This window comes from Ictidomys tridecemlineatus, chromosome 6 (assembly GCF_052094955.1).
Source record: "Ictidomys tridecemlineatus isolate mIctTri1 chromosome 6, mIctTri1.hap1, whole genome shotgun sequence".
Classification (NCBI taxonomy): domain Eukaryota; kingdom Metazoa; phylum Chordata; class Mammalia; order Rodentia; family Sciuridae; genus Ictidomys; species Ictidomys tridecemlineatus.
The window spans coordinates 14,002,356-14,014,589 of record NC_135482.1 but is presented as its reverse complement, the minus strand read 5'-3'; the positions used below and the strand labels follow the sequence as shown (position 1 = coordinate 14,014,589).

General features: G+C 36.5%; 1 protein-coding gene across 8 annotated transcripts in view; it reads left to right on the top strand.

Annotated features, from left to right (window-relative positions):
- The window catches only part of Ric8b (RIC8 guanine nucleotide exchange factor B), a 106,889-nt gene that overhangs the window by 73,996 nt on the left and 20,659 nt on the right, over positions 1-12,234 (top strand). For all 8 annotated transcript variants that reach the window (XR_013440320.1, XR_013440319.1, XR_013440318.1 and 5 more), the window contains exon 8: positions 5,362-5,506. Coding sequence is in view for 2 of the 8 variants with exons in the window: in XM_005322327.4 (XP_005322384.1) it covers positions 5,362-5,506 (145 nt within the window). In the remaining 6 variants the exon portion in view is untranslated. The remainder of the gene's footprint in view (positions 1-5,361; positions 5,507-12,234) is intronic.

Genomic DNA, 12,234 nt, shown 5'->3' with positions numbered 1-12,234 from the left:
TTTATTCCCTTATAGACCCAGTATTTTGTAGTTGTGACTTTGAGCCCAAAAGCAAATCCACATTAGCACAGGTGTATAGATGTATTATTTTGGAATAAAAATCCAGTCATTCAAAAATATTTTTTGAGCTAAACCATGGGATTTTTGAGATACATAAGATAAACGGGTCTCTGCCCTAAGGAGTCACAGACTCAAATGCCTATAGCAGCTAGGCTAGTGATAAAAGTAAACCAGTTGGGAGCTGGGGCTGTAGCTCAGTGGCAGAGCGCTTGCCTCTCATGTGTGAGACATTGGGTGCAAACCTCAGCACCACTTAAAAATAAAATAAAGGCATTCTGTCCATCTGTCCATCTACAATTACAAAAAAAAAAATTTAAAAAGAAAAAAGTTAGCCAGGTAGACTAGATATAAGATGATGAATAAAAACTGATATTTTCCAGCAACTCACTATTGGAGAGACAGTGGGGACACTAAGGGGTTGGAAAAGGGATGTTGCAGTTCAACTTCAACTTACTGTTACCATGAACAATCAAATGTGTTACCAGATCTTCAAAGTTTTTCAAGAGAAACTAGAACACTGGATAGTTACATAAAATCTGTTTCTAAATGTCAGCTAATTCAAATGTAAAACTTTGGGCCAAAAAAAAGGAGTCTACCTTCAATTTAAGTCATCAGATTTTTGGAAGTTGGGTTTGGAGAGACTATCAAAATGAAATAGATTTCAAATAATTTGTCAGAGTAACTGAGCTTTCCTCTTTAGGATAGGCATAGCTCAGTTTGAAAGTGAAGGAAGGTACTTTGATCAATGCTCAAAGCTCAGACGGCAAGGTAGAGACTGTAAGCATAAGCAAATTGGGTTAGGAACACAGAGAATAGAAGTAAAGAAGGAAATTAAAATAAGATGAGATACAGCATGCAAAATCTTATGGAAGATTAGGCACAAAAGGAACATTCCAGGTGTCTTAAATACTCATCTGTGCCAAGCAAAGTGGCATCTCCAGCTGATAGTCGCCAAAAGGCTAACTTTGTGCTTGTGCCACCAATTTGTTCTCTTTACCCTGCCATAACTAAACTTTTAGGATCACTCTGCAAATTGGGTTCTTTCTACAGGGAACCTAAAGATAGATTTTTTTGTAGTTTAATCAAAAGAAAATAATTTGTGAAAATAGTCTCCTACTTTGGTTCTCCCCCCGCCCCTTTAATGTATTTGCTCAAAGATTAGACTTGAACTCCCTCAGCATGTAGCCCTCCACACTTACAAATTTACTTTAATCTCCACTTAAGTCTCAGAGGAATAGGTGTCTAGCTTGGAGCTAAACATTCTCTCTTCCTGTTGATCTTTTCTCTTCCTGTCTTTGCAGAAGCTTTGCTTCATCAGTTTTTACTCTTTATTTTTTTTTCTTTATTCTCCCCATGTGCTTTCCTCAAACTATATACATACATATCATTGTCCTTCAGATTTTGGCGTCTTGTAAGACTTATCTGTTTTTCTTTTCAGTTTCCTTACTCAGTCTTCAACTTGGTAAAAGCCAGCAATTTCTAAGGTCTTCTTTATATCTGTCTATAACTCTTCAACAGTTGACAATGCTGACAACTTGTATCGTTTCTGTGCTACCACACACTTCTAGATTATCTATTGACCCCCACCCCCATTTCTTTTCTTTTCTTTTTTTTTTTTTCAGTCTCTCTTACTGATTTCTGTCTTTTCCATATTTAATTCCCAGTGCTCTTTACAGTCATCTTCTGGCCTCATTCTCACTTTATTTTGCTCCCTGAGTAATCTCATTCTCTCCCTTGGCTTTTGCTTCAGCCTTTTTGCTGAGTAGCTTCCCAAATCTCTATCTCCAGCCCCAACCTTTTTCCTGAACCTGTCATATTTATCTACCTGCTCATTGACAACTGCACTTGAGTTTCTCACAGGTGACTTCAACTAATGTCTAAAGTTGAGTTCATTATCTCCATTACCATTCTCCCCAACATTTTCTTTATCCTTTGGTCACTTTTTCTGTGAAAGTCACATTTTCTATTTAATCGCTAAAGGCAAAAGGCCAGGATTACCCCAAATTTCTTTTTTACCTGCAGATTAATAATCACATCATATATATTTTACCTCCTAAATACCTCTTTTATTTATTCCCCTTCTTTCTGTTCTCACACCACTACCTTGGTACAGGCCCTTAAAATTATTTTCTTAAACTATTTAAGTAAGTCTGTTTCTAGTCAGGTTTTCTTCATTTTATCTTTTACATAGCTAACAGAGGGACTGATATAATCAACAGATATAATCTTGTCATTCCCTCATGTAAAACTTTAAATGATTTCCTGTCACCGGCATAGCAAAATCCAAATCATGGTTTACCTGTATAGTGTATTTTACAGCTGTTTCTGCTTAATCATACTAAATGCTTTATTTATTCATGGGATGCCTTCCCATTTTTGTTATCAAGGGGTGAACTTTATCATGGGGTGTCCTTGAAGATCAGCTTGAGCCTCATCTCTTAAGACTTCTTTGACCATCACAAGCAAAGTAAATCATTCTTTCCTTTATGGTAGTTTTATTTATTTATGTTTTTAAAACTTTTGACATTTGCCATGTTGTCACTCTTTATTGGTTGAGCTTGAATTCTAGACATTAAGTCTCTTTAAGTTAGAGATCATATTGTACTCATCTCTGGATCCCACCATGCTTAACAAAGAACCTTACAGAAAGTGAATGCCCCATAAATGTTTAATCAAAGAGAAGTATTTGTGCTCTCTATAAATCCAATCTAGAACGTATGCCATCCTGTGTATTTCTCCATATAAAAAAATAATAATTTCATTATACTGTAGTAAGTTCCCTAAGAGAGAAATGTGCCAGGTAACATGGTAGCCTGACTGAGGGAATGATTAGGGAGTGTGAAAGTCAGAGAATGTCTTTGCAAAAGAATACAAAGAAATGGAAAATAACTAGTAGATTCGGGGAGGTGGGGGACTAGTTCAAGATGTGAGAAGTCCACAGTATACAAGATGAATTTGGAAAAGAGGCAAAGGCCACCAAATGAAGAGCCCTGTAGACCCTGTTTTGGTATTTGAGTTTAGCCCGTAATGGAAGGAATCATGCTTTACAAAGATGTCTTGGGCAGTTATGTGTAATAAGGAATAGAGAAATGCAACTCTGGAATAAAGACACTAGCCAGAGAAAACTACTAGTATGGATATCTAAAAGTTGCAGTATTTGACCAGAAAGAAAAAGATCTATACAGAGAAAGGAGAATGGTATCTGGGGAGATTGGTTTTGCCACTCTTTTCTTCTTGACTACCTGTGTAGCTCTCACTGTGCTGCCCTGGTTGCTCGCCTGTGTTCGTAGAATACCCTCTAGCATCCTGGTAAAAGAGTAGTGAAATGCTACTTTCTGCCTAAATGCTGAATTATTTCATTTCGGTAACATTTTTATATAACTATATGGATAATTATTATGACAAAGAATAAATTGTGTGTGTGTGTGTAAGAGAGTACATTTAGGACCATCAGAAATCTTTTCTTTGTCTTAGCAGCTTACCTTAATATCCAAGGTCAGTCATTTTTCCTTTTCTACTTTCCCAATATCAAATAGGATATTATATAGTTTATTCAAAAATAGACTAAAAAATAATGTCAAACACTCCATCAGTGCTTCTCATTGAGAATTTTGCATCTCCCTCTCTCTCACCCCCACTTTCAAATATTTTATCTCTTTAACAAAAGTTCATTTGCCTTTAAAACTATTGGCTGCGGCCTTAACTGTTTTGAAGGCAAAGTGTGTCCTAAATCATCTTTGTAACCCACACTGCCTATCACAGAGTTGGCACATGTTTGCTCCAGTGAAAGAACAATAAATATTTTCACTAAAATGTCAGGCATTTTTACTATTAACTGGCTTTCAGAAGGATTTTCTGTATAAAAAAAGCAGTCATTTGGAATTATATTTACTTTTGTTTAGTCTATTTGGACTTTCATCATGTTTGTGTTCTTAAAGTATTTTAATCTTTAGCTAAATGCTATGTGTCATTTTAAATTGCTGTTAGTTTTTAAGTATATTCATTTAAACCATTTATTCGTGTTGCCACAATTTAGACTTTAATGATTTCAGTGAATATTATTTTTATGGAAGCATTAAATATCCTTATTTATTTAAATAATAATAAGCCTGGAGAAAAAAATCGTAAGACTGTGGCTGGAGTGTAGCTCAGTGATAGAGCATGTGTTTAACATACACACAGCCTTGGGATTAGCACAAAAAAAAAAAATGAAAATAAGCCTTATCAGCAATGCTTGCAGTGAGAGCATCAGTGCTATGTTGGTTTAAATCTGTGATCTACATCATCAATGGCTTTGTATCTGAACATGCATTAAGTTCATGTCTGACCTCCAAGAATATTAAAAATACCTATATACACTGAATTTTGATTTCTTCCCCTAGTTTAATGATTCACTAATTTATCTAAATCACTTTATCTTGGGGACCCACTGTCACAAGATGGGGCATATCAGATTTATTCAGAGGGCTTTCAGGTTACATGATGCGTTTTAAATTCTGATGTAATCCTATCCAGCATCCACTGAGAGTCATTGGGTGTTTTTTTGTTTTGAGTTTTTTTTTGGTGGGGGAGGGTGTTCCTGAAATAATTCTTTTACCCAGTATTACTAGAGAAATAGAATGAATTTAACCAGATGCTTTGCTAAATCCCTTGTAGGTATTAACTTGTGGAGTAGATGGTTATTATTTCACTCCTACAGATTTGAAAAGTGGGGTGGTTGCAGGATCTCTTACCCAAAGTCAACTAAGTGGTAGAGTCCTAATTGGAACCTTGTCTGTCTAGCTCTGGACCTATCTTCTCATTGGGCTTCTTGTGTTTACATATTGTTGCTTTTTTTTTTTTTTTTTAGAGTAGTATATTAGATTAACTTATTTACTAATATCCTTAATTTTCTTATTTCTTACACCTTTTACCTCCTAGTCTTACAAAGAATACATTACATACCATATTGGTAAAATCCAAATTTGACCTTTATTATTTCTAGTTTCTTATGATTTTTCTTAAACTGAATTTTAGAAATGTAAGATTTAAGATCAGAAACTTTATTATTGCAACATGATCCTTACCAGTGACCCAGCAGTCACAGAGGCCCCACTTCTGCCAAAAGTGTGTTTGGATCAGCTGTTAAGTTTCTTTTTCTGAAAAAAAAAAAGCTCTTAGTCCTCAAAACATATAAAACAATTTGTTGAAAATTCGGCATAACCACTTCCACACACCTTCCTCCCTACATTGGGTGTGAGTGGTTGATGATGATGGTAAGCACCCATAAACTCCTGTCTAAAACCCTGTTCTGTTTTGCAGTGGATAGCCTGCTGAAATATACTGGCTATGGGAATGCTGCAGGACTGTTGGCGGCCAGGGGCCTCTTGGCTGGAGGAAGAGGAGATAATTGGTACTCAGAGGACGAGGATACAGACACTGAAGAATACAAAAATGCAAAACCAAAGTATAGTATCAAGTTTCTTTTCACCTAACTATTGCTGTGCCTATCAGTTGGTTATTTGCCTTTCACTTCCTTTGTCTTTCATTTTCCAATGTTTCTTTTCTCTTGTGGATTTGGAAGCTTTCCTTTTAATGGTGTTTTTTGAGGCAGTTTTATAGCAAGTGCCTTAGAGAATGACTTTAAGTGATTGAGGAAGGATAATATTGCAAGAAATGTTCAGTTGCATGATGTTTTCAACATGTTCATTATCTTCTCTCAAGTACTAAGAGAGCTGGTGATTTTAGAAGTCTATCATCTACTAAAAACATTACTGCTTACTGTTTTCCTTCTTTTCCATAAGAGATTTTATATGTTCTAACCAAGACCAAATTTAACTTGGTTATTTGATATTTCGGTCTTTCTCGGAACTCTAAATGTTAAGTTTCATACATTATGATCAACTCCCTTACATAAAAACTCTTACAAGTCAAAAAAATAATGCAACAAAGGAAGAAGTCTGGCTCCACATTGAATTCTAATCAAACATACTCTTATGGATCATGTTTTAACAAGTTTAGTCAGTGCACCAAAAAGGCAAATCTGAAACTATGAAGTCAGAGTCAGTGCTTACAAATTAAAATCACTAATTCTCTGCCCCGCCAAACTCCAAGACAAACCACCTATCATTCCTTCTGCTCTCTCCCCATCCTTTTCATTCCCCGTCAATCTCCATCTCAAGTAAATTTCTTAGTTTCTATTCATTAGTAATTATCTGAGCAGTTTTTGCTGGATTCCATTACAAAACATTAAAAAGATATTCCCTTCCTTTTTGGCATTATCAGTAATGTTGAGGTGCTCTGTTTTCTATTGATAGTCTTCTGTAGTATGAAGTGATCAAGAATAGACAATCATAATCTGAAAATTTGGTTTTAGGGGAGTTTTGGTTTGGGGTTTTTTTTGTTTTTTTAAATGTACAAATTATGCCCTGTTGACATAAAAGTAACATAGTTTCAGAAGAGGAAAGAAATGACAGGTCCCCAATAAGATAAATGGCCTATTTCTTGGCAAAATAGGTCTGAGTAGGTAGTGTTGCTTTCAGCATTCCTAGTGTTATCTATTAGACTCTTTAGGATCTTATAGAATGTGTCTTAGGGAAAAAAAAGCTTTTTGGACAGGGGAAGCTAGCAGTGACTGTAAATAGTAAGTTCTTAAGACTACCACTATTTAGATGTTATAGATTGGGCATTTCTGTCAAGTATTACAAATTCAAATAGAGAAATCATATTCTTTCTTTCTCTAAGTCATCATGCTAAGTTAGTCTTATTAGCTCTTGGTTTTCCCATTCCATTAATTGTTTTTCCATATTAATTTATATCTCTTCATTTGACATGTAAAAATACCCTACTTGAAAAGTCTCACTTTCCTGACCCCCACTGCCACTTTTTTTTCTTCGATGGGGGTTTCTCACTATGAGAACAAACTCAAACCCATGAGTCCCAGCAATCCTTTGGCCTCAGCCTCCTGAGTATCTGAGATTATAGGTGTATGCCACCACATCCATCTAAACATCTCATTTTAAAATGAAGGTGGAGATTACGTTAGGCATTCATTGATTCCCAGGGAATATGGACAGTCAATTAAGGCAGAAAACGCAAGAGGTACTCATGGATGGCTCAATATTTTTGCATCTCAGTGTATATTATCCATTTTATTTGGTGAATGTCTTTTATAATGCTAATGATCATACGCTTAGCAAGTACCAGAATGCTACTGTAATAAGAAGGAGCTCAGAGAGCATACAGGAACACTGGGGTCTCTCCTAAGAGTATAAGAAATAGAATTGTTACATAGAGGATTTCATTAGAGCACCTTTTGTCTAAATCAGTAACTGTGGTGTCTGATATTGTTAATGTTTTGGCTGTGTCACAAGAAGACTCTATACTTGAGCTTTACATCTTAACTGAAATCATTTTTAGCCTTTGAACTTGGCTTATGCGGTCACAGGAGTAGTGTAATAGTATGATCAGAATGATCATCATTGTCAAATATTGTGTCTCTTAAATATTGATTATTACAAATATAAATGTTTTCCAAGTGGCATCACATCTTCTCCCTTCAGATAGATTTGCATCTGTTTTTCTCTTAAATCATTCTTCTTTAAGATGAAAAGTGTGGTGGGACCTTTAATGTGTTAATTCTTCAAATGGTCCTTGTAAAAGCGGTGGCAAACAGAGTACTTTGTAAGCAAGATGACTTTTGTACTCTAGGGAGTGGTCTACAGAGCTCAAAGAACTTGTTACGAAAACTTTTACTAATCTAGTCAAGCTTAAAAAGTCAGCATCTGAAAGGATTACTTATTCTCCTACCCTCTGATTACCCTTCACCAGTCAGAGTTCCCAAGATCTAGTTTGCTTTTCTTATGATGCATTTATTCACAACAGTTGCTAGTATTGGCAGAAGCAGAGAAATTATTCTTCAGTTGGCCCTTGTCTTGTGGTCAAAAATGTAAGTGGATTCTGATTAATGCACCAAGGTAACCTGTAATCCTTTATTGGAATCTGAAGCCCAGAATTGCATGGAGCTTACATTCAGGCTATGGGAGACAGTTAATATCACAGCAATTCTTTTTGTGTCAAAATAAATGTATTTAATGGACTGGAAATGACTTTCTGCAATTTGCACATTTAGACAAAATATACTCATAGAATTAAATTATGAGCCACGTAGGTTTTTGGTGTATGTCTAGCCAGGTTTGTTAACACTTTCCAGTGAAGTTTGATCCTTTATCAAAGGGCAACCAAATGTCCAAATTCTAACTTTTATACCTATTTCTTCTATGTCTCTGCACATGGAGACCCCTTAGCTGTATAGAAAAAATAAAAGCATGACATAACATTACCTTCTGGCTGACATGGTTTTACATCATTCTAAACATTAATTGAATGTGTGTTTAATGACATTTGGCTCATTTTAGAACAGTGGCTTTCAGACTAGGTACACAGGTGTCTGAGGTGTAAAGAGATGTCTTTATGGAAGACATAAAGGCAAGAGGGTACATATCTCTGAGGTATAAAAGAGATGTGTTTATTGAAGGAAAAGTGGGCAGACTCTTTAGGATACCTCAGATATTCAAACTCCACATTAGATCATACTTATATCCAAAGCTTAAAATCTTTTTATTGAGCAAATTCAGGGGACTTCTTAACTATATTTATCACAGCTGTAGCTATGGCAGTAGCTATACAGATGGTTTCTTAAGCATAAGGCAAGATACTTTATTTTCCTTTTAATTGTCAAAATTTTGTTATGCTGCTTAAGTCAAGTTCTAATATAGTTGTCTCATTATATTTGGGCTATATAAATAATTTCTTTGTTTTTAGTTTTCTTGAAGTAAGTAAATCAAAAACCATGATTTTTCTCTTTGTCCAGTTTGGGTTGTGATGGTATAATTGATATATAATGGGATTTAATTAGCATCTCTAGGAACTGGGATTTATTATTACTGCAAGCATTCATGAAGCACATCTAAATTCAGATCACTGGAAGACCAGAGTTGAAAATGAAATTATTACTATTTCTGCCATGCACACCAGTTCTAAAAGTTTACCAGCCTTTGTGATTATTACAATAATATCAATTTTGTAATTTCAAATTTGAGCTGTTTTCTTTTGTATTATAATTTGGGTTAATGACCATCATTAACCAGATGTGTTAGCTGAACTACAATGCTGAACTTTGCTCCAGTTTTCATTTTATGTAGATTTACAACCATCAGTTTTCTGCCCTTTATGGCAAGGATAGAACTCTTAATCAAATAGCCTAATAGGAAACATTTTTAAAGTACTATAATTTTTTTAAAAAAATTTAAGTTGTAGATGGACACGATACCTTTATTTTATTTATTTGTATTGGTACTGAGGATCAAAACCAATACCTCACTTGCACTAGGCTGACGCTTTATCCTGAGCCGCAACCCCAGCCCCACAAAGTACTATAATTTAAAAAGACATTTTGGAGCTTTTCTTTCTTGCATACATGCATATTGATATTCATGTAAATGTATTCAGTATTTATGTTTGTGTGGCTGATACATGGTAAACATTTAATAAATATCTGATAATAAATATCTGACACCCATATTACCTAGTTCTTTCCATTGCTAATCTAATGCAAAGACTTGGATTAGGATGTGGTTTCATAATTTATCCTACTTCTTTATTGTGGAATTACTGTGAACATTTATACACTAGTGCTCAAATTACTTGAGACATTTTGAAGAACTGGTTTATCTTCACAGTATCTTATATGTGAATTTAATTATATCAGACTCCACAAGAGCCCTAGTTGTCGTGTGTCGGGGTTTTTAGCTCCCCCCCCCCACTCCTGACCAGCAGGGAAAGCACACCCTGAACAGGACTGGCAGCCTGCACCCAGCCCTCCCTTGCTGGAGGACAATCAGAGGCACCAGGGAGATGGATCTCATATATTGAGGAAGTACATACAGCTTATATATTGCACAGAAGCCAATCAGAATAAAAGTCAGAGGGGTGGAGCAAGTTCACGTGTACACTCATCCCATAGTCCGTAAGGGAAGACACGAGCTGTCCACGAGGGCAGCGGAAGAGTCCTGGACCTATCCTGGAGGTGGTCCACTTTTTCTGTCACCACCCACAGCACTGCCTCCTGGCTGATCACCAGGAGCCTTCCCAGCCACATGTGCGGCCCCAAGACCGGGAAGCGGGCAGCCATGCCCTATAGTTGTGTAGTTTCTTTAGTGAATAAAGATTATACATATGTCTCCATAATGATAACTAAATAGAATAAATCACTTCCTGGATCATCTGAGGTCTTTGTTTCTTATTTCTCAGAAAGTGCCTCAACTATGCAAATAATAATAGCTGGTATTTATTGAGTGTTTAACTTGTGCCAAGCACTGTTCTAAGAACTTGACAAATATTATCTCATCTTCACAACTCTTTGAGATAGAGTTATTCCCATTTTACAGGTGAGCTCAATGAAGTCAAGTAACTTGCCCAAGGCAGAGAGTCCATACATGTCCGTTAGCCTGACTCCAGAGCTTGTTGTGTTTGAGGGATTCTGCTGTTTTTTGAGGTAGCCAGAGTATATTTTACTGTTCTCTTTACTTTGCCTTTTTATTTTGGGGTAAAGTACACATGACATAAGATTTTCTAACCATCACCACTGTCCATCTCCAGAACTTTTTCATCTTCCCCAGTGAAGTTCTGTACCCATTCTCCCACCTTCTAGCCTCTGGTAACCACCATCTCTCTCTGTCTCTCTGAAATCTAGAAACCTAATGTACATGGAATCATATTTGTCCTTCTGTGACTAGCTAACTTAGAATAATATCTTTAGGATTCACTCATATTGTAATGTGTGTCAAATTTTCCTTTCATTTTAAGACTGAATAGTATTCTATTCTCTGTGTATACCACATTGTGTTTATCCATTCATCCATCAGCAGACACTTGGGTTGCTTTCAACTTTTGACTGTGGTGAATAATGCTGCTAAACATGAGTGTACCAGTATCCATTCAGGTCCCTGCTTTCACTTCTTTTGGATCAGTACCCAAAAGAGGAATGGCTGGATCACATGGTAGTTGTATGCTTAATTTCTTAAGAAACAGCCATACCATTTTACATTCCCTCCAAGAGTTCAGGGCTTCTCTTTTTTCTGCTTCCTCACAGTATTTGCTGTTTTCTGGAGGGAAGTAAGTTTGTGTTCTCAGTAATAACCATCCTAGTAGGTGTGAAGTCAGAACTGTGGTTTAACTGCTACTAAATTCTGCCTCCAAGTCCTTCAAAGGGAGATGAGTTTTACCTTCACTATAGCTTCCCTATACTTTGATGTAATCAGAACAGAAAACAAGAGAAAGTGAATGGGTCTTTATACACCCTGATATCCCTGAAAACACAAAGTTCTATTTGATTCATTTAAATTCTGTAAATGTACACATACATCTATCAGATAGTTCTGGCTGTATGTTCATCATAGTCAGAAGTTAGTCACCCCTTATTTCCAGCACTGCTACCAAACTAAAATTTTGTCACTCTCCAGGGTCTTCTTAACAACCTTCTAATTTATAACTATACAAAAACCTAAAACCTAATTGGTCTTAGGTTTTTGTATAGTTTCGTTTGGTACTAGGTATAAAACCCAGGGGCTCTCTACCACTGTGCTAAATCCCTGGACCTTCTTATTTTATTTTTAAGTTTTGAGACAGGATCTTACTATATTGCTGAGGCTGGCCTCTTACTTGTGGTCCTGTTGCTTCAGCCTTCCCAGTGTGCACCACTGCTGGCTTGTTTTTTGATTGCAGTGCTAGGAATTGAACCCAAGGCTTCACACATATCTAGGCAAGCGCTCTACCACTTGAGCTACACTCCAGCTCCCGGTCTTGTTGATTCTATCTGTGACATTGTTTTCAACACAGTAGTCCTTTGTGGTCCTTAGAAAATGTGTGTCAGACTGTACCTACTGTGACTAAGAACCAAAGTTCTGGCTGTAGTCTGCTTATACTTGTGCTTTCTCTTGCTGTGCCCTCACCACTTTGAGCTCTTCACTATTTGTTAAACACCCCACACATGCTCCTGCCCAAGGCCGCTGCCTTGAGGATCCTTCTTCCTGGAATGTCACTGGATTGCCTTCCCTCCTTCAAGTCTGTGCTCAGGTATCAGCTTCTTATTCAGGGTAGTAGTGCTCCTGCCTTGACCTCGCCACCCCATGCTTC